Source organism: Myotis lucifugus, unplaced genomic scaffold (genome assembly GCF_000147115.1).
Source record: "Myotis lucifugus unplaced genomic scaffold, Myoluc2.0 scaffold_0, whole genome shotgun sequence".
Taxonomy (NCBI): domain Eukaryota; kingdom Metazoa; phylum Chordata; class Mammalia; order Chiroptera; family Vespertilionidae; genus Myotis; species Myotis lucifugus.
In genome coordinates this window covers 53905144-53928424 of record NW_005871048.1, presented here as the reverse complement: position 1 = coordinate 53928424, position 23281 = coordinate 53905144, and the positions used below count along the sequence as shown (strand labels likewise).

General features: G+C 40.1%; 1 protein-coding gene across 1 annotated transcript in view; it reads right to left on the bottom strand.

The window, feature by feature from the left end:
• The window catches only part of DROSHA (drosha ribonuclease III), a 105383-nt gene that overhangs the window by 3352 nt on the left and 78750 nt on the right, over positions 1-23281 (bottom strand). The window contains exons 27-35 of the mRNA XM_023757055.1: positions 19556-19678; positions 17839-17883; positions 16202-16359; positions 14973-15078; positions 6508-6649; positions 4607-4689; positions 4413-4516; positions 1878-1970; positions 787-833 (exon numbers count right to left, since the gene is read on the bottom strand). Of these exons, the coding sequence (XP_023612823.1) occupies positions 787-833; positions 1878-1970; positions 4413-4516; positions 4607-4689; positions 6508-6649; positions 14973-15078; positions 16202-16359; positions 17839-17883; positions 19556-19678 (901 nt within the window). The remainder of the gene's footprint in view (positions 1-786; positions 834-1877; positions 1971-4412; positions 4517-4606; positions 4690-6507; positions 6650-14972; positions 15079-16201; positions 16360-17838; positions 17884-19555; positions 19679-23281) is intronic.

The window sequence follows — 23281 nt, the reverse complement described above, 5'->3', positions numbered from 1 at the left end:
CCTTCAGCTGGTACTTGAAGCATAATCGAGCTTGAAGCATAATCGAATAGCTTTGTCATGTTTTGCCACAGGTTCTGCTGTGCGGACAATACACCTCAGAAGAAAAATTTCTTGCACTTAAACCTTCAATTTACAAAAGACTATGCAGTTCCATACATGGCCAATTATGTAATTGAAGTTTCTTCAATCCAGCCGTCCCACTCTGGGAAATCTCTCCCACAGAACTAAAAGCATGAGTATATACATATTTACTGTCGACAGTGGTGAAAAACCAGAAACAAAGTGTCCACCAATAACAAAATAAAGAAAACCTGAATGAACTATGGTACATTTACAGCATGAACTATAATGCAAACTGAAGCCACTATACCTCGCAAGGCTGCCCAAAATGAGCAAGAAAAGAACGATGCACGGAAGTATGTAGATATCCCATTTCCATAAAACAATGGCCAAAAACTAAAAGGAAAAATCCTTTGCATGTGTAAGATTTTAGAAATCTATGGAAAGAAATACATTAGGTTGTTCATATGGGGTACCTGGGCTGAGAGTGTGACTCTATGCAAAAAAGGAAAATGAACATCAAAAGGCATTCAGGGGCACTTTTATAAAATTATAAGCCCATTTATACATATCTCACATTCTACTGCACTCTCTGTGAAGACTAATTATGAAGAAAAGAAGATCACATTTTATCAGTACTTACCATTTTTCTATTTTCCCATTTTCCTCCCATAAAACACTCATTACATTATGAACATATAATTATAGAAAAAGAGATAGGCTTACATTTTTCAAGTGCATCCATTGCTGCTCCCATTTCCGCTTGCTGGATACTGTTAAATCAAATATAGGTAAGGTGCACTTTAATTTAAAGAGTCTTTTTTCAAAAACAAATGGTATGGCTACACATTATTCAGGCTGATTTTCATGTTTGGCACATAAAATTTATCTGATTACTTCTACTGTCACATACTGAACTGCAGATAGGAATATACACAAGGGCATGCAGAAATGTCATTTATTTGCTCAAGCCTGTTTAAGTTACTCGTTCCACACTTTTAATACTGCAGTAAAATGCCTTCCATTTATATTACATTTGAAGTATTTCCTACTTAAATTTCAATATCCTCAGTGTAAAGCTTAAAGAGGCAAAGAGTAAAAAATATAGGTATAGACAGACTTCTAATCACTTCTCAGTTTAACACATAGATTAGAGGGTTCAAAGAAAGGTGATAATACACAAAATTGTTTTCACCTGAAGACATTAGCATTTCCACAAAGCTCGAGTGGCACTAAGAGATCAAATGCCTAATGACGTCACACAGGACATTTCTTAAAGTGCTTGCAGCAACGTGGGGTTCTCTGTTGTGGGCAACTAAAACAGGACAGCCCTGACCTGTGCACCAGATAATGTGGTTTTCTCAAGGTAGCCAAAGCCCCTTGAGCAATGGCATTTCCAACATCCAAGGCAGATGCTCAAGTTTGGGGGCTGGGCTTGGTGGAGACATTAATCCTTGAGATTCACTTTATTACCCTCGAACATTCTATACCAGTGATGGCGAACCTTTTGAGCTCGGCGTGTCAGCATTTTGAAAAACCCTAACTTAACTCTGGTGCCGTGTCACATATAGAAATTTTTTGATATTTGCAACCATAGTAAAACAAAGACTTATATTTTTGATATTTATTTTATATATTTAAATGCCATTTAACAAAGAAAAATCAACCAAAAAATGAGTTCGCGTGTCACCTCTGAAACACATGTCATAGGTTCGCCATCACTGTTCTATACTCTAATTTAAACAAGACAGACTGCAGAGTTTGAAAATGCCAAGCAGGGACTTCTCATGTGAAGAGATTAAAGGCAGTTCTCCTACCTTGGTCCCTTCCCACAGCCTATTCTTTCTCCCTTGAAGTAAACAGCCACCGTGTAGGTTCTAGCGTGGGATGGCCCCACTGTTTGCAGAGTCCTGAGAGGGAAAGGGAAGAAGATCAATTATGGAAAATTGTTATTTAGTTGTTATTGCTAATATGTAACTCCAAGAAAAACATGTACTTATTGCTTAGACAGAGGAAGGAAAAAGTAATACGAAAATTAAAGGAGTAAATTTTGTATTTGCTAAGCCTGACAAATATAGAGAGCTTTTGAAATAGGAAATTTAAAAAATTCTAACACGGATTTGTATACATTTCCCCCCAAAGTATAAATAGTATAAATCATAAATAGTATCTGAAGGCTAACAGTGAGGCGGAAAATAGTTTTAAGCAATGTCCAAGCCTGCATATCCCAAGTATCATAAAATGAACTTTTCTCAGTGGAAAGGGAACCATATTGGTCTGTTCATTGTTGGGTGCTCAGCACAGCTAAAAACAATAAGTATCTGGGTAATACACCTCGAGCCACGTCTGAATGGTTTCACATCCTTTATGGACTCTTCCTGATGTCTCTTAGCCTATCTGGAAGATCGGAAAACGTATTTAATTTCTGAAACATCCGAGATCATTTCAGAGGCATGCTATAATGCTGAGCGCACAAGTGCCAAAAAACAAAACTCTGGGTACTCTGCATTTTAATGACGTGGTGCAGATCTCAAATGCGGGGAAACTGATAACTTTGTGGAAAAGGGAAATTAAAAGTAGCCGACAAAAGAAAATGGAACGGACCCGTTAATCTTGGAAAAACTATGTTTAACAAGCCCTTCATCTCGATGAGGGACAAGCTCACCTGGGCTTTCACTGGGGATTTATGAGAAGGGAGCCGTCATTTCCTGAGTGTTTACATCTCCGTGGGATGAAAGCACGCGGTGGCTGCAAGGTAGCACTTATTACAGTAATCATGCCTGCGCCACTGGAAGTTTATCTTCCCCAGTTTGTTTCTTCAACTTTAATTATCACTTTGATGAGGAAAGACTCGGAGCCTTTCATGTTATACAGTTGGGATACTCATTATGCTTATTAGGCATGTATGAAAGTACTATTTCTAAACACTAGGAGTTTTTTTCTCCAATAAAGGAAACATTGTTTAGCAGTGACAGTTTCTTGGGACAATGTATAGTAGCTTTCTGTGGGTGACACAAATTTCTCCTGGCCTGTTTTTCTTTTAGGGAGAAAGCCTATATTGGGTTGTGACTGTTAAATAACAACATATAAAAGGATTTAAAATTCCCTGTTACCACTCGGTGTTTTTTCTTGAGTTTTCAGAAGTTGGAAAAGGTCGGAGGCAAGGGGGCTTCTATTCCATATGGAATAATCACACAAGTGTGTGTGCCCGCAACCTTGTGTGTATAGACAAGCGGTGAACCAGTACTGGGACTGGGTTTTTATATCCTCAAAAACGCGCATCCAGATAACGCTTTGGGAGGCACCCCACCTATTTGGATAATTCTTCCTTTTTGTAATTCCTCTTTGAAATCACCTTCTGAATCAATGTGTGAGCGCCTCAAGATAATTACTCGGCTTCTGAGTCAAACCTGCTGTTTTCATCAAAGCCGGGGTTCTGTGTATAGTGCCCCGCATTCCTATTGAATTTCTGGTTATCACTCAAAGAATAAAGATTTGTCACTAACGATATTCTAAAGTACATGGCAGCTTTTGATACACATTCTGAGAAGAAAAGTTCCAAATATTTGAATAACAGCAGCAATGAGAACTGCCCGCTTCTTACAGTGACGGCCTAAGAGAGCGAATCTGTCAGGCCACAGGGAGAGGCTGACAGGCTGCAAGGAGGTGGACAGGGACACTCAAGTCCTGTTACTAATTAAGCAGACACAATCTTCCAATCCAGACACACAGCAGAGGTTACAAGAAATAAGAAGACAGCCCGGCCTGTGGTTGACCATTGACCTATGAACCAGGAGGTCATGGTTCGATTCCTGGTCAGGGCACATGCCCAGGTTGTGGGTTCAATCCCCAATAGGGGGCATGCAGGAGGCAGCCAATCAATGATTCTGTCTCATCATTGATGTTTCTATCTCTCTCTCCCTCTCCCTTCCTCTCTGAAATCAATAATATATATATATATATATATTTTTTTAATTTCCTCTCTGAAATCAATAATATATATATATACATATATATTTTTTTTTAATAAAGATACAAAAATGTATCTAACAACTATTTCATCTGAATTGCCCCTATCTCAGTGTCCTAACCTTCATATGTCTTCCTCACAGGGAGTAGTTCTAACATATTATAGAGATGGGAAAAGCTTAGATAATCAAGTGTGACCCACTTACTTCGAGCTGTAAGACTGAGAGGCCCAAAGAGTTTCAGTGTTGGGCCGAGTGCGAGTTAAGAAGTCTCAATCTGGGGCCCTGATCACAGTCACCACAGTGACTAGTTTTCCCTCCACACAACCAGAGCATCATCTCTAAGCTCCCGGAACGGATGGCCTGTGGGCCGAGAGTACTCACTTGTACAGAGGAATGTCTGGTTCTTTTCCTTCCGTCCTAAGTGTCAGACAACACTGCTGAAGCTGGGACTTGGGGTCATTCCAATCCTGATTCAAAATGAACTCCTGTAGCAAGTCCCCAAAGAGCATTTAGTAATGGTTTTGGGATCACCATGTATAACACATACAACCAATTTAAATTTTATATGAGCTTACTTTTAATCGTGGAAAGAAACAAACATTCATGAAAGTATGGACATATTCCAAATCCTTGTCAATGTACAATGCTGCAATAAATGCTGAAAAAGAGAACATTTAAAAATAAATACAATGCACTGCCATCTACCAGATGGTTCTTTAAACAAGAACTCTCTATCACTAATATCAGAAGCAACAATACAGGTGTGTGATTAAGATGCAAAGTTATGAGGTACAAAGACCAAATTAAGTTTGGTTAAGGACTATATTATGTTAGTTAAGATGATAGACTAAATGCTATTGTACATCAGGGGAAGAATGATATCTGGAAACACAACTGTGTTAACATCAAATAAAACTTGAAGATCAGATCTGACACCAGAATGAGCACATCCTTGCGGCCTGCCATTCTCAACACCAATCTTGAGAAGGTCACCCATTTACAAAGGTCTGAGCTACATTTCAGGAACAGAAATGAGACAATTTATAGATTCAATCTGCTCAAACACAGAGAAATGTAATACTGGGCTTAATGACTATAACAATATATCTAACTTTCCATTAATAAATGGTGATCTCAAAGACAATTTCATTAAAAGTTACTTTAACCAAGTAAACAAATGGCGAGGTTTTTTTTGTTTTTGTTTTTTGTTTAAATATATTTTATTGATTTTTTTTTTTACAGAGAGGAAAGGAGAGGGATAGAGAGTTAGAAACATCGATGAGAGAGAAACATGGATCAGCTGCCTTCTGCACACCCCCTACTGGGGATGTTGCCCACAACCAAGGTACATGCCCTTGACCGGAATCAAACCTGGGACCTTTCAGTCCGCAGGCTGACGCTCTATCCACTGAGCCAAACCGGTTAAGGCTTTTTTTTTTTTTCAAATATACTTTATTAATTTTTTACAGAGAGGAAGGGAGAGAGATAGAGAGTTAGAAACATCGATCAGCTGCCTCCTGCACACCCCCCGCTGGGGATGTGCCCGCAACCAAGGTACATGCCCCTGACCGGAATCGAACCTGGGACCCTTCAAGTTGCAGGCCAACGCTCTATCCACTGAGCCAAACCAGTTAGAAAATGGCGAGTTTTTAAAAGAATAAAAATAGCTTTCATTGAGCTTAAAAAAAAAAAAAAAAGCCAGTGGGAATGTTCTCTAAACCTAATTGTTTAATAATTTTAATCTTTAAGATACTTTATTTTAATTGAAAAACAAGTTTTTTTAGGTTCATTAGTCAGACTGCCTTTACACTTTGTAAATGAGCAGCTTTTGAATAGTAGACTTTAATATCTGTATATAATTCCAATTGTCAAAAATACACTAACATTAAAAAGTTTCAAGGCTCAGGGTATGGCCCACTTATTTTTAAGTATTATCAGAAACAATAAGTTATGTGTATAATCCTTTAGTTAGCTATAACAGGATTATTCATAATGCCAACAGACCATATCAGGAAGTGTAAAATATGACATTTGTCCATAGAGCTTTGAGCTCATTCAAAACAATGGTTATTAGTTTTAGTATTTAGTGAGTAAATTATCTTTCTTTCTTCTATGACCCTATATAAAGGCTGCTGGGTGGCAAAAAAAAATCTGATTCACTATTACAATCTTCATATTCTGTTACTGTTTCCCACAGGGATGTGGTGGCTGAGCATAGGGTGGAGGGGTGTGGAGGGGGGTGCGGGGTGCACCATTGAACACAGACTGAACATAAACTGCATTATTCAAATGTCTTAATTTCAAATTATTCTCCTTCAAATAAGCTTTGGAGGAAAGCATAAATACAAATTAAAATAGGAAAGAGGTGTCTTTAGTCAGAACATAATAATAATGAGAAAACGGAAGATGAATGTTGGTCCTTTTGATTTCAACTCTGAATTTGCAGGTTCAAACAGCTTCCTGCTGTAGGACTCACATTCCAAAAGGTCTGCCAGCGTCTTGGTCCTCAGGGCCACGGGCCTCTTGGTCTTGTCATTGGTGATGGCGTACTCCTGCATGCCCAGCTCCTCCGCCACCTTGGCTTGGGTCCTGTTATTCACCAGAGAGCTTCGCAGCAACTGGCCAAAAGGAATGGAGGTGCAGTTAGAAACCATTTCACTTCTGGTGTCTTTCTTGCTCCTGGTGTTGGGACCAAGCAGCCCGAGACCGACAGAGGAAGTGACTATTTAAGTCTTCAGGACCCCCCCCCTCACACACACACACACCCCAGCAGCAGTGACAAACTCGATACACTCCGAACTTCTCCCTAATAGCTCCCTCTACTCCAGGACTTTGCCTGACTGACATTTAAATAGCTCATTTGGTTGTTTAGTTGCAGTGGCCAGTGTTGCTGGGTATGCTGTACTATTTTAAAGGTCATAGCTTCCATTAAGTGTAATGCTATTAAACAAAGGAACATTAAAATTATTTAAAATCAACTTTACTGAAGTATAATTTACATACAATAAAACTCACCATTTAAGTACAGTCAGATGAGTTTTGACAACCTTCTATGGTTCCATCACCCCAAACAAGTTCCCTGTGGTCCTTTGCAATCAAGTCATACAATCCGCCTCCCACCCAGCAAACTCCACTTGCTTTCTACCACGGAGCATTAGTTTTAAAAGAGTATTTTTAAAAAGTCTAAAGTAAGCCTCAAGTTTTGTGGCACTAATGCTAATTTTGTTATTACAGTATTTGGGGAAGTGATGATTTAGTAAGTACTATTTAAAATATTTAAATTATTTACTACATTTTTACTTTTATTATTTTAAAGGTTACTACTAAGTACAGTTTTTCAAACTGAGACCCTATATCTGTAATCAGGTGAAAATATAATTTTCATAGTTTAACTTCAGGAACTCAAAACAAAAATTTCTATGAAGAATTTCAGTGAACTAGAGTCCTCTATTACTATCCAAGTAGTAACACTAAGCAGTGCGTGAAAATTACGCAACCAACCCATGGGAGAGGTGCCCATAAAACATGCCTGGTTTGGGATTTTAACACTCACTAACCACTCATTCTAGGGGGAGAGGGGAGAAAGACAGGAGGGGTAGATACAAAGATGGGAACTCACCCAGCAAATCTGAAAATAAGTGTCCCCAATCTCTCAGATTGGGGGGAGTAATGTATCAATAGCTAGGACTTTTCTATCAACAGATATAACAAATTCTTAGTCTGTTACAATTCCTCGCTGTTTAGAAACACCCCTGGCACCAGGGCCAAGGAGCCAGCAGGAAGCAGCTTCGAGCGGGACTGGTTTTATATCATCCCCCCGCCGCTCCAAATCCCACTTTATTAGATGCAAGTTTTATGCTCTGTGGCTCCATCGTGTCAACTAAGCTTATGAAAATCTGGATTTATTCTCAATGCTTGAGATTGCATCCTTGACAATAGATAAATAAGAAACAATATGTTCTTAATTTGTCTGACAATGATTCATGAAGCAGAATTACAACTTGATCTTCATAAGCCATGCTTGCTGTTGAGTTACAGACTATTTATTCTTCGCTTTTATTTGCTCCCATCCTTCTCCTATTTCTCCCAACTCTTTTCTTCAATATAGTGTTACATTAAAACTAATATCCACGGAGAAGCTCAAAATTAAAAAGGCCTAGCACATAACGTTAATAGGAGACCCAACCAATAAGGGAGTCCACCAGCCTAATATCTTGTAATTACAGAATAATTGAGCTGGAAGGGAGACATCCTTTTTGGTTTGGATTTCTACTGGCAGGGGCAGGGTTCTCCAAGCAGAGGCCCTGGGGAAGTAGGAGGGCTATTTTGAAAATATGGCTATGCTGAGCAAGTTGGGTTCTCTCTCAATATGTGAGTTTGCTGAGAGGAGAAAACTCTTATTTAGGCTGCAATAGGGAGGTTCCATGCCTCAGAATCAACAAGCCTGATGCACACATGAGCACCGATCACCGGGCCCCCACGGCCACCTGCCAGCATAGGGCCCACCCAGTGCTGTGCAGCAACACTGTCTGAGGGAAGGAAGAAAGCAGTGAAGATGATACAGGAATGCTCGGGTTTTATTTAAAATACACCCTGACAGGTCTCAAAGCAGCAGGATGGCCAGCAGAAAGTGAGATCTTTTGTCAAGACTCAGAGCCTGAACTAAGTCATTGGAAGGGGGAAGGAAGCTGTAAGTCACCCATATTTTTAGAGTCAGTACAAATTTAGATGAGTTGAAAAGAGGTAAGACCTCATGCTTTACCTACACAAAAAGTCTGAATGGCAATACTTTAAATGACAACTTGCACCCTTGGCCTTTGCTGGACTCTGCTTCCTAATGAACCGTGCTGCTTGCCAACCAGTGGGATCAAGGGGACCGCAAGGCAGAACACCCCCAGAGGTCATGGCAGCGCAGCGTGCTGTGTGGAGGCCGAGGCTAGGCTATGCCCTGTGCTGAGAGCTGAGGCCCACGAGACGATCAGCCACCCAGGCTGCCCTCTGGGGAATGCTAACCTCTGAGGAATCAACACACAGACCGGCCACTGCGACACGCCGTGGACGCTGCGGTGACAGCACCAGCCCCTGGAGGGCCTGCCTGGGTACAAACGTTTCAGAGGCTCACTGACTGTTCCATCAGGCACTTTTGAGACATGGTGCTCAGACCTCTTCCAAGAACCAAGGAATTAGAATTTCTGGGGATGTGACCTGAACATATGCATTTAAAATTTTTTTCATGTAGCTGGATTCTGACTAATATTGAGTCAGAACTGAAAAAGAATGAGTCTGCCAGGAGAGTGGGTGCTGTGGTCTGAATCTCTGTGTCCCCCTAAAATGCGTATGTTGAAATCCTAACCCCTAAAGATGATGGTATCAGGCCTTTAGGAGGTGATTAGGTCACCAGGGTGCAGGCCTCATGAATGGGATTAATGCCCTTATAAACGAAGCCCCAGAGAGCTCTCCAGCCACTTCCTCCACGTTAGTATACAATGAAAGTCTGCACTCTGGAGAGGGCCCTCACCTGACCATGTGGGTACTGTGACCTTGGACTTGCGGCCTCCAGAACTGTGAGCAACCAATTACTGTTCATGAGCCACCCAGTCTATGGTATTTTGTTACAGCAGCCTGGATGGACGAGACAGTGGGGAAGGGTTTTCCAGGAAGAGAACAGCTCTGGGGACCATGACACAGCAGGTTGATTACTGGGTGGAAGTGGAGGAGAAGCCAGAGCCGAGTGCAGGAGAGCTAACACAGGTGAGGCTGACCAGCCTCTGGGCAGAGAGGGCCTTGTGGGTGATATAAAGAACTCTGTACTTTCCTGCTCTGGGGAGGAATCCCAAAAGGTGTCAAAAGGGAGCAGTGGCAAAGACTTTTTTTATTTCAGAGAGATGATTTTTAAAGGGGTGGATGAATATGAAGGGGGCAAGACATGAGGTTAGAAAGCCTGCAGATGTTGATGCTATAAATACCTGTTTTTTACTTTTTAGCAGAAGTTTAGAAAACAAACATTAAGCACCCAATTGGGCATGCGATAGCTATCAAGACTATTTTGCAAACATTGCCTCCTGTTAGATATGCAGTAAAAAGTAAAAGACTTGGCGCCAGGCTGCCTGGGTTCAAACTGTGGCCCTACCGCTTCCTGGCTAAGTGACCCTGTGTAAATTCCCATCTCTCTCTAAGGCTCGGTTTCTGCATCTATTTAATGGGGGAAGTAGCACCTGCCACACGGAGTGGTAATGAGGATTCGAGTGAACGAATATACAATCCAAGTACAAGGACCAGCACATAATAAACACCCAGCAATGTTTGCTGCCGCTGTTATCCATAACAGCATCATCATTAGGTAAGATATGCTTCCTCTCTGGTTATAGCAAAAAGGTTATAGGAAGTTGTAGGAATTCTTGTGAATTTGTCTTCTGTAGAATGTTCTATATACCTATCCACTAACTGTCTCCAAAGCTCTACATTTTACCAAATGCTAAGCTGTCTTCCCTTTTAACCAACTGCCGCCCTCCCCCACAAAATTATTTTTATTTGAAATCACCAGAAAACATGAAGAAAGCTGTAGTCGGGGCTCTCTGTAAAGCTGCGAAAAAAACTGCTGAGTTCCTGATGCACTGGCAGGGACCCAAATAAATATCCCAAATCTCAAACTCTGTTTCTGAGAATTCAGGATGTTTTCTATTATCTCAGCACAGCAGTCTTTTATAATTAGTTTAAACCTTAAATTTTAATGAGGAAAAGGTTTATTGGTTTAAAACAACTAAAAAAACCATATTGGCTTCCTCCTTCAACCACTCTCTCCGTTCTCGATGCTGAAGAAGAACCCACAGCTGTGGGACACGAGCTACCAGAGGGACACCTGGTGTGAAATAAGTAGACTGTGATTACTATTTGGAGGACTTTAATACGAGAGCATGGGGTGAAAGCCGAATATATCATTAGAAGTGACAGGGATGTGCCGCACAGGTCTATTACACTAGGAGTGTCGCCAGATGCTCTTCATTTCCCGTGGTAACTAAAGAAAAGGTACACAAATGCGAGCAGGCAGGATGCAGAAGGCAAATTATACCAGTGACAGAAATTTTCACCCAGGAGGCTGTGGAATCTATCCTCTCAAGGAGATCTTGTGGATAGGGTACCGTTTGTCTGAATGATTTATGCTTAGTGCTCTGGAGGTGGCAGGAGGGGATTAGATCACCGGTTTTCAAACTTTTTATTTGTAATCCTTGCTTTCTCATTCTCCCAAGTTATTCCACTAAAAAGAAAAAATTCTGCAAGTTCATCTTGCTAGTGCACACCACCATAGTAGGCATGGGGTTAGCAACTATTTTTAGCTCAGTATCTTAGAGTAAAGGTTGAGAAGAATGCAAGAATTAAAACTTGAAAAGTTAAAACCTGAAAATGTGGGAAGACAGGCATTTTGGTCTGAGTAAATGCTCTTTGTGTCCTTCTTACTATACTTACCCTTACTCTACTGGGTAGGTTCTACCCAAAAAAACAAAAACTTCAGTCTATGAATTAGAACCACTTCCTTCTACATTCCAATCAAATTCGGTCATCCTAGAACAATTACGTAAGCCCAATGTTCCTCCCCAAGAGGCCATTTTGACTTGAACTTGTAAAACACTATGTTTTTCCCCATCAGCATTCAAAACCTGAAAACCATGATTTCATTTGCTCAACTGTCCTTGTTCACCGTAAAACCAGTGTGCAAGGCAACGGCTCAAAGCTAACTAATGCCTCTCAGTGCGAATTACTGGCTGTGTGTTCTTTAATCACAATAATGAGTATTTTGCCATCACCCTCCAAGAAATTCAACTGGAACAAATAATCCCCCACAATTTTTAATTAATTTTAACCTTTAGACATTCCTAAATAAGTTTTCAGCTTCTTTCCTGAAACATGAAACGGCCACTTCCCACCAGTGCCACTTCCACTTCCTTCTCTATCACTTATGTCTTCATCAAATATGTACAGGGACCGACCGTATGCCAGGCCCTGCTGGGCATACAGTAGTACATAAAAACATGCTCTCGCGGAACTTGCAGGTTAGTGGGACAGACAAACTGAAACAAGCACCAGGAAGGAAAGCACGTGAGGTTTTGACTGGGGGCCACCGGGGAAAGCGTCCCCGGAATCCAGAAGTCCCGTCAGAACCGGCATCTGATGGAACTGAAGCAAGGGCTGGAAGCAGAACGGGCTGCAGGCAGAAGAACAGGCTAAGAAACAGTAGCTAAAGAGGTAAGAGGAAACCCAAGAAAGTGCAGTGTGACAGAAGCCAATGCGAGACAGTGCTTCCCGGAGGGAGGAAGCAAGCACTCTCACCACTGAGAGTTAGTGAAATATGTGTTTAACTGATGATAGATCATCTTTTTTTGCCAGCAGATCTGTTAGTCCTATTGACTTTTATCAATGCTTTCTGTGAATATAGTTAATAAAAACCATTATATATATATATAATAATTTTGCCATTTGTTAACATCTTTTTAATAAGCTATCCAAAAACTGTCATTTTAAGACAGCAAGGCTGATGAACACATTTTGAATAAAACTACAGTTATGGTATTGAAATGATTTTGGAAAAAATACAAAACCAGAGTTACTATCATAGTCCTGGTTTTATTTTTATCCAGACCTTGGACAGAACAACTTTCTGAGTTTTGGTTTCAATGCTGGGGTAGGGGTATGGAAGTGTGTATGCAGTGACTAAGACGGGAAGCAGTGAACTTACTGATCTACAATATCCCACCTCCACAAAATCCTAGAGTTCATAAATAACTTGTGTGAATACAGCGAAGAATGTGTATACTTAAGTCACACATTTTCAACAGTGGTCTCTATATGGCCATAAAATAAATTACTACTTCAAGCCATTTGGTTTGGTTTGGCCATTTCTCAGACCAACCAGATATTCTGACAGCTACAAAGTCTATTCCCTAGTGGAATATACTGAAGGAGCACTTATTGATTCCCTAACACAGAGCAAGATTCTAGACACTAATTTATTTCTGATATATGCTTATATGTTCTTAAGGTTTTAATATTAACTCAAGAGGAAAACAATTTCTTTTCCATCCAAAAGCAGTTAACTCTGGTAATCAAACTGTTCCTTTTAAATTAAATTTAAAATAACAGTACAGCGTATTTCTCATATAATGATTCAAGGGGTATGGTCGAAGCACAATAATAAATATTCATCAAGTGAGTGAGTGAAAGGACCGTATTTTGTTGGGCTTAGAAATTCTGCTGAGAAAAATCACATTTAAACATAGCAAATCACCATAGTCTCTCTAATTCTAATATTTGTGTCTCATATAAACTATTTCCAGGGTTCATGGTTGCAGAGATAAGATCCAATTCTATTCAAAGCAAAACATGCATAAAATTTGTAGGAATGCAAAGTACAAAAGACTTGTTATCTGCTTCAAGCATAATAAAAAAGAGAGTGTGCACTAACAAACTGCATTATAGTGCACTACTGCAAGCCTCCCTCTTCCAAGGGGGATACTTTCCAAGATCCCCACTGGATGCCTCAAACTGCAAAAATACCAAAACCTATATACTATGTTTTCCTATATAAAGTTGAATTTATACAGTAGGCATAGTGAGAGACTAACAATAATGACTAATAATAAAATAGAAAAATTATAACAATATACTGTAATAAAAATTATTTTATTACAGTATATTACAGGAAGAGAGGAAGAGAGGACAGGTAGCATACACAGCAGGAATCTGCTAGCATGTCAAACTCACGCCAGTGGGTCGCATATTTGACATGCTTGCAATGATTCACATACCAGGCAAGTGTGGAACGGCACAGGATTTCATCACACTACTCAGAACTGCACACAACTTAAAACTTATAAATAGTTTATTGGAATTTGATCACAGGTAAATGGAAACTGCAAAAGTGAAACCGCAGATAAGATGGGACTACTGTCTTTTTCTTTTGCCCAATAAAGTATTTGCTTTCTCAATGTCCAATTCTAGAGGGACTATTCCAGAGTTATTTCTTATGCTTTGGAGACTATCATGACTGGCTTCCAGATACGTTTGTTCACCATTTCAGCTATATTATTGATCAGCTTTACAGAGTAAAAGTACACAGCAAATAAAAAAAGCTCAATAAAACGTTATAAAATGAGACAAAAGTGAGAGGAACGGGAACTGTTTCACTTTGCCCATCAATTAAACTTGTTTCTGTAAGTCCCTTTCAATTCCACCATGGTCTAGCAAACTGCTGAGTCCCTGTTGCCTCTCTGCCTTCTGATTTGTCATGCTGTGCACTTGTTTTGGCATTCCCAATGTGTGGAATGACTTTGTATAGAAATTTCTTCCCACTAACTTCCAAAGGCCAAATACTAGCTAACTTTAAAGACTCAAACATCACCTTATCAATGAATCTTTCTTAGAACTCCATACTCAAAAGAAACCTGATCTTTTCCTAAAGAGGACAAGCCAGCAGCTTACCTATGCCTCTTTAAAACATTTAAGATGGTTTTCCCTTGTATTTATATAACTTATACTTTATGTATGTGTAAACACATACACACGATAGACAGATGATAGATAAATAGATAGATAGATAGATAGATAGATAGATAGATAGATAGAATTTGTAGTTATTTACTTACATTTTTAACTTCTAATAGTTTTTAAACTCTTTATGGATGGACTAGGTGTCAACTAATATTTGCTCCCCCCATGAAGCCTAGCTCAATGTCTTGCACAAAGTAATCACTAAATGAAAAAGTATAAAGTAAGTTCTTACCATATATTGCTTTGTACACAATTTGCATAAAGAAATGAATAAAAACATATGATATGCATGCTAAAGCCACCAAGAACTAAGTCATCAATTACATAACTAGATATTTGGCTCTTCTAACCTTCTATTAAAGCAATCTTATTGGAGGGAATGACTTAATACAAACTCACAGTTAAGTGTCCTTCATGATGATCTGGGAAATGAATGAATAAGTACTCTGTGGCTACCAGCTGCATTATGGAGTCGCCTAGGAATTCCATCCTCTGGTTGTGGCCTCTGAATAAAGAAACATCAATGAAAAGGGGTCAATTAGGATTTCGAAACAACCAGAATTTTTTAAAACGACAATATTTCAAAAGCCAATGTATTTGTTTATCTTGCTTTAAAGCACAAAACTAAATACAATTTCCTAAGACCTGAAGTTGAGAAGAGGTCTAAGTCTATATAGGTTGAGTTTCAAAAAAGAGTAAAGTGAGTACTATCTAAAGACTGAACAACTGCTAACATAAAGACTGGTATATAGTGCCTGATCAGAAGCTGGGGAGTATCAATTGAAAGATAAAGTATAGTACAGACAACAATCTTGCACAGACAATCTCTATATAGACAAAACAAAGCAAAAAGGTGTAAGAATTTTCTTTACTAAAATTTATCTCTTTAATTGAAATATGGGGTGGCAAAAGTAGGTTTAGAGTTGTGAGTATGCAAAACAGAGTTTATTGTTGTATTATTATTTATTATTTTGTATTTTCCCATATGAATAGCTGGCCTACTTTTGCCCACCCCTGTATATACTCCATTAATCAAATCTGGAATCTAGTTTAAGAATGCTAAAAAACTATGACAAGATTCTTTAATCTTTACAGTTTAAAGAGAGTTGCGGATATTTGATTTGACAAAAAATTGAATATAAAACAGCATGCAAAGAAATAACATTTTGGTTATGCTCTTTATTATACTAGCTCATCTTTAAATCACTCATGTAGAGCAAGGGTTGGAGGGCCTAATTCAGCCCATAGCCTGTTTCTGTAAATAAAGTTAAACTGGGACCCAGCATGTTCATCCATTTATATTTTTTCTATGGCTGCTTTTATGCTACTATGGCAGAATCAAATCACTGAGACAGAGACCACATGGCCTCTAAAGCCCCAAATATTTAATATCTGTCCCTTTACAGAAAAAATGTTTATTCCCTTCACACTTCTCTTATACTTAATGAAAAAATCAGATGCATGACATGAAACCAAAAGTAACTGGATTGGAGGATATCCCCTGGTCCACGCCACTGTCTGGCTAGTATCCATCTCACAATTTCCTAGAAATATGGATGAAGTCCCAATGGTTTGGGACTGTCAGTTTAAATGGTCACAATGGTACGACATGGGTACTTTTAACTCACAGGGTCAGATGGTTAAATCCCACAGTTCTCAACGTGAATGCTCTTGCCAGAAGCCGAACATGAGTAAAAATTACTCCAATTGCTTCCTCAAACTCAGTAAGTTTCTGTAGGACTGGAGAAGTCTCAATAAGTTGTCGATCAGTATTTGGCTCTTGCAGCTAGGGAAAGAGAAATAAGTAAAAATCGCGTATAGTTTTTGGTTGCAAGAGTAATTACCAATTCTAGAAGAGTGTTTTGCAAATTCCTCCTCCCCTGGGTGGAAATTTCTGAAAGGCCAATGAACATGGAAGGCTTCTTTCTCCTCCTTTAGAATGGCAAACAAACCTAATATTTAAAGAGGGTTCAAATAATATTTTCTAATCTTCTATCAAATTTCAAGGCCAAGTACTGTACATAGTTAGTTCAAAATCCCAAGCATTAAACTAACTCTCCATGGAGGAGGCCCGCTGAAGAACTGCTGGTAGAGAATATGTGTATCTAGTAAAGCAGAGGTTCTTAAACCTTAGTGTTCAGCAGAACCTTGCAGGGCTTGTTAAATGCCCGTGGTCAGGTCCTACCCCTGAGTTTCTGATTCAGTGGACTGGGGTGAGGACCAAGAACTGGCCTTTCTGATAAGTTCCCTGCTGGTCTGGGTACTGCCCTTTGAGAACCACTGCATTAGAGTAACTTGACTGCTGTGTGTCTTCTAGGGACCATCCTATTTTGGCAAATGAGCATCCCTGAAACTGGATTTGGCTTGCAATGGAGAGCATTATGTCACTAGGCAGGTGCTCAACGTAATAATGAGCCTTTGACAACTGGCAGAGAGCAAATATGAAAAGTGTAATTGAAATGAACATCTCCAACAACTTTGGGCAATTTCATACTAAGGAAATATTTCTAAAGTACTTTGAATTAATGCCATTTATTAAAGGCTCTCATGAGAGTTCAGTCACTAATGATTATTTTTATTATATACACAATATGCATATATGCATATGTAACAACATGTATATATGAGTATATATATGTATACATATGTACACATATATGTATATCTCCAAAGTAAAATGGAAATTAAACAAAGAATAGTAAGAACTTTTAAACCAACTGGGGAAAAGGACGTCACAACGTGTGGATCTTTTAAATTCTAAAATCTGAGTAATCAGTTTTCACACTGTACTAAAGTTTTAATTTATAATACGATTTATGCAATCTGAGTCAAAGCCTTCAATTTCTAAGGTCCGAATTAGGTTACAAGTCAGCAATGTTAATTTAGTTTTTGTTCTACTTTGTAATAAGCCCAGACCTGCTTGCATAGTTTCTCTTTAACAGCAGGCGTGTAGCTATACTGCAGTCAGCATAAGCTTTGAATATCGCTTTTTGGGGGAAGCAGATCTCAACCACACAAACAGTTATTCCTGCCCTGTAAGGGAAGACACATCCCAGACCCACCCTACCCCAGACCATGAAAATGGAATGTATGGGGTCATTTTACTATCTGTTCTGAAGTTTTCCAGTTCTGACACCCCAGCTTAAAGTCATAATGAAACTGAAGGGAATCTAAGGATAAAAGCAGGACAGGAAAAAAAAGCAAACTAAAGTAACACGAATACCAGGAGCTATAAAGCTCACTGCAGAGCAGAGGCCACACTTACCTGGAGTGGGTGGAGAGGATAATTGAGCCAGACTTCTCGCAGGTCCTGGAAAATGGAGTGATGCCTTTAGTGCTCAAGGGAGCCATTTAACACGCTCTAGAGTACTAAATAAAACGCCGTTATGTGGAATCCTGAACTGTTTCAGATGCTGACTCCACTTATTGAAAATTCAATAGTGCTAGCAACTAATTTTTTTAAGTGTACTCACCACTCAAACTGCCTATAGTGACTCCAATTAGCCTATTAAGCGGGGGAGGCAAAGAGCCACCCCATCCCCAGGAGTGAAAGACACCTTTTAAAACTAAGTTACATGTTTGCTTAACCTAATACCACTGGGTAAAGTGCTACTTTAATCCTATTTTTAGTTTACCATTCCCCAGAAATGTGCATCAGCTGTGCCTTTTGTAACCAAAACTCATTCAAATGTCCCTAATTTTAGGTAGTCATTCATTATCATATGAGCTGTTTGAAGACAGAGTGAAGACATCCCACATCTAGTTCCTAAACTCTGAGGTCGAGAAGACCACACTTGTACTGGGAGTCACTACAAATGTTTACTTAAAAAATGGGAATGAGTGAATTTTGTGGAAAAGCCCAGTACATTATTTAAGCCATTGACTTAAATCTAGAGAGAGTTATAATCAGAACTTCCTCAGGATCAAAGTGGTTTTCTTGCCGTTTTAGACCCTAGGGAGGCTCTGACTGAATCTACTCCCTGGCCTTGATGTTAGGTTTTTGAAATAAATAACGAGAGGGGTTTTTTTTAAGAGGGAAAAATATTTTTCAAAAATTTAAGGATGGGGTGAAGTATAGAAAATTTACTATCACTTGTGACACATGATGACAAGGGGGAAAAATACCTCATCCTTTTGTACAACTTGCATCTTAATAAAATACACTTGGGGTGGGGGTTTTTGCCAGTGTTAAAGAAAAACCAACCTTAAACATCAAACTATTCTTTTAAGGCATTTTAAAGGACTTCTCTTAACCAACTTCACAATCAACCTTTCCCTTGAATTCTCAGTGGCATGAATTATACTGAATGTGATTCCCTTCTGGCAACTTTCTCCTGTTCTCTCAGTGCTTCTCTTCCTCCTCCCACACCCAAAGGAACATCCACCAGACCTCAGCCTCCCTGCAGACCTCATCACTACCAGCTCCTCCAGAGCGCTCTCTACTCCCACTTCAGCCACCTCCTCCGTCTGGATGCCTTGTTCATCTCTGCTGCAGTTCTGACCTCTCATCCAAGCTACAAGTGCCTTAATGAGCATCTTTCACCTCACACCCAAATGACCAAATAATCACCTTTACCTTTCCTTAACCAGGGAGTATGGTGTTAGGGAAGCCTGCCAGTTCTGGAGGCAGGCAGCCTGGGTGCAACCCTGATGCCACGTCGGCCATGGCTTAACCTCTCTGAGCCTCCCTTTCCTCAAGCACAAAACAGCATCTCAGTACCTGTACCAAGTGCTCTCTGATGCCTCATGAGCATTAACTCAAAGCACAACCCAGTGCTGGCACAGAAAATGCTACTGTCAAGAAGCATTAAACCGCAACAACGAACAGCTATCTCTTCGAACTACCTCCCGTTTCCGAAGCTCAAAATTCTCAGTTCCTGATTCATCTTTCTCCTTTCTCCTATGTGTTTTACACTCAAAAACACTGTGTTTCTATTTGATGGCTGGTGCTTTTGGTGTAACAGCATTAACACCTCACTCACAACAAGACTATTTCCACTGTGTCCGTCTCCTTTCATCCTCTCTGCACCCGGAGACGAGGTTCTGCTGCACCTGGGTGTCAGGGAAAAGGTCCAGATTGGAATCCCAGTTCTACCCTTCATCAGCTTTTAGGCAAAGCCTCTACCTTCAGTTTGCTCTCATGGAAAATGTTCACTGACTCTTGGGACATCTATTTGTGTATATTTTTATTGAATAGCTGTTATATATTAGCTTATTAAGATAAGACACAATCCCTGTCCTCAAAGAAGCCTGGTGGAGAAGAATAAAGGTAAATATGTACAATTTAATAAACTCTGATAAGTTCTATAACAGGGATATACACTAAGTGCTAGGAAAATGCTGCCTGAGGGTGTCAAATAAAGCTTCAGAGAAGGTGACTCTTCAGATGTATCCAGAAGAACATGAGAAATCAAGTAGCAGAGGGAGGGAATTAGAACCAGGGCACCATAAATGCACAAATAAGTCTCCAAGTATACAGGCCCCAAAGGGTCACTCCTAATCGGCAGAGCACAGAGGATTTTAGGACAGTGAAAACAGCCTGTATGACACTATAATAAAGGATACCTGGCATTCTACATTTGTCAAAACCCACAGAATGTAGAGCACCAAGAGTGAACCCTAATGTGAACTATGGATGGAGTTTGCAGGATTATATGTGTCAACGTTCCCTGACTGTAACAAATGTACCACTCTGGTGGGGATCTTGATAAAATGGGGGAGGCTATGTATGTGTGGGGGCAAAGAATATATGGTGAATTTCAGTGCCTTACTCTCAATTTTACTGTGAACATAAAACCATTCTTTAAATAATTTAAAATTGGGGATGAGGGAAGGGGGGTTGGAGGGGATCAATGGGGGGAAGGGGGGGCACCTGTAATATTTTCAACAATCTCAAGATAAAATTTTAAATTAAAATTAAACAAAGGTAATTCCTAGAATGGCACAGAGGGAGTAAAAAGCAAGGAGACTGAAAAAATAGGTGGGAGTCGAATTATGAGAACTATTCAATGCCATGCTGTGTGGTACAGACTTGGGCAGGCAGTGCATTAAAAAGAAGACACACCTGAACGCGGCATGAACGATGGCCTGGCGTGGGGGGTGACAGGCAGCTCAATGTTCCGGTGAGCAATGAGGACAAACCCCAGAGCAGCACGACGGCCAAGAGTGAACCAACTGAAGAGATATTAGGAACAGAACTGAGAGGAGTCTGAACTGAATGGAGACAGAGAGAAAAAAGCTTCAGGGTAGAAGGAGAGCCTAAGGTTTCTGGTTTAGATCATAAAAATAAAGGAGGAGAAGGATGTTTGGGGCTAAGATGATGAGTTCATACACTGAACCTGTTGAAATGAGGTGTCTATGAAACGTATATAAATCTGCCCAGCGGCAATCTGAAGACAGTTTTTCTAGTTCCTAGAAACTGGGACAGATGTGTAGAGACAAAGGAGGATGGGAGAGCGAGAACCGGAAAGTTTACAGTCATCGCCCCCTATCTTTCTAAGAGGGCCAGTGGGATGATCAAATTCAGAGAATGGCTCTGAATGTACGGGGGAAACTGGGAAGAGTTACACACACCAGAAAACACAAAACCATCAAAAACTGGGCTGAGAGAGTAACAATCAGTTCAGGCTGAGAGAGAAAACAGCCCTGCTATTACCGGCTGGAGGACGACACAGAGAAGGCCAGCTGCAAGGCTAACCACGTTTCCCTCAAGGCCTGGCAGCAGCTGTAAAGTGCCAGACCACCCCTCTTTCGGGGCTACGGCTTTCCTGCCAGTGCTGCCCTCTGACCTACTGTGCCTCGTCTCACCCCCTAAATAAACATTACTGGCGACACTCAACTGCTAAACTGTCCTCTTGACAGTACCCAACCCCAAAGTAATCCCTTGCTTCTTCTAAGCCGGCCTCTGCCAACCAAGAACGGATCCCTGCTCCCTGCTCCCTGACCCTCCTCAGCATCAGTGGGCACCAGCCCGGCGCAGCAAGGACGGCCGCTTCCCTCTGTGAGCGCCCGCCCTCCTCGCGTGGGGTCAATATTTCAGACTTTGTCGGCGTACAGGTCTGTCCCTGGCTGTCTTGGGCCGACTAGACTTTCACAATACCATCACTCAAAAAATAAACAAATAAATCAATCAATCAATAAATAAAAATACAAAGGTTCACCATCGTCTCTCGCGTACTACAACTAATAGATGTAAACCAATATGCAGATGCCAAATGAGTCAGAATGCTCGGGTGTGCGCACCTGAACATGCTGAGGTGGGAAGACCATATACTACTGAGCCCTGGTCTGTGTCATAAAAGGCGCACGAGGAGGCCTTCTGAATCTCAGCCGTACCATTTGTAAGATAATGTTCAGACTCTGCTTTTTCATTCTGTTACTTATTCCTTTCATTTCTTTAACAAATATTTATTACACACTGCACATGCCAGCACTGCACTGGGTACTGGAAAGAGAAGATAAGCTTGCTAAGTAGACGAGGGGGAGAGAAGCAGTTTAAAGGGGGAAAGGAATCTAAACAAAAACTGATGCAATTAAGCGCACAAGGTGTAAAGCTGCATTTAATTCAGGAAAACGGGAATAGAGTGGATGGGGAGTGCAGATAAGATGGGAGAAAGGGGCAGGGAGTAGGTGGGGGCGGGGAGGAGTTTAAGGAGTGAGGAGGCACACAGACGTGAGACTGGAGGGAGGAAACAAAATACAGAGGTGGCTGAAATTGCCAACAAAAGAGAAAGGCCAGAACAAAGATATTTTCATATTTGAGAGAAGGACTTCAAATGCATTTGGTCTGCTATGGACATAAATCAAGATGCACACTTGTTTATGGGTGCAGGACAAAACGGGGGACATGGGACATCTGTAGATAATTTTCCCATCAGAAGGAAATTCAAACATATAAAATCATCACATATCTATAAAAACAGATTTAAAAAAAAATCATATCCTCAAATAGGAATAGCGTCCAGGTCCCATATTTCAAAACTATTGATTCTTTTTTTTTTTTAACCACCCTAAGTAATACAGTAATAACATCTGACAGCCACTTAAGCTGAAGGTTGCACAAAAGCTTAAAACACTGGCTTCCTATGTTCTTTATTGCTCCATGAGGGCCATTTCATTCAATTATAATGACATTTCAATTTGGAATACAGAGCTGCCTCTCCCTTTAAATGTTAAATTGACTTGTTTTGGTACAGAAAGCATCCAGTATGCTCTATTACATGCAGGATTAAAAAGGTAGCTCTAGAAATATTCATAGCTTAATACTTTAGTAACAACAGACACTATTTCAGAATCTATCATTTTTCTTAAACTATAATTTACTTGTTTTTAAAAAGTATTTCCATACTCTTTATTCAGAGCCCTATCAGAAACTCCCTATGAACTGACTTTCTTAAATATACATTTATCTAGTCTACATAATTTACATGATAACAAAACATAAACAGAAAAGCCAAAAGGCTAGAGCTTCAACTAAGCCTGCATGGGGTAGGTACTCAACGATGATGAAACAGAAAATCATAATTAACTCCAAGACACTTCAAAATAAACACAGAAGAAGACAAACTCCTCATGTAAATGTCCACAGACCCTCTCCCATCTGCACAGAGTGAATAAGCTATTTTTGGTACTTACTTCTACCACCCTCTTTAAAACACAAAGACTAATTGAATATAAAAATTTCTGTATGATATGTAACTGAGAAAAAT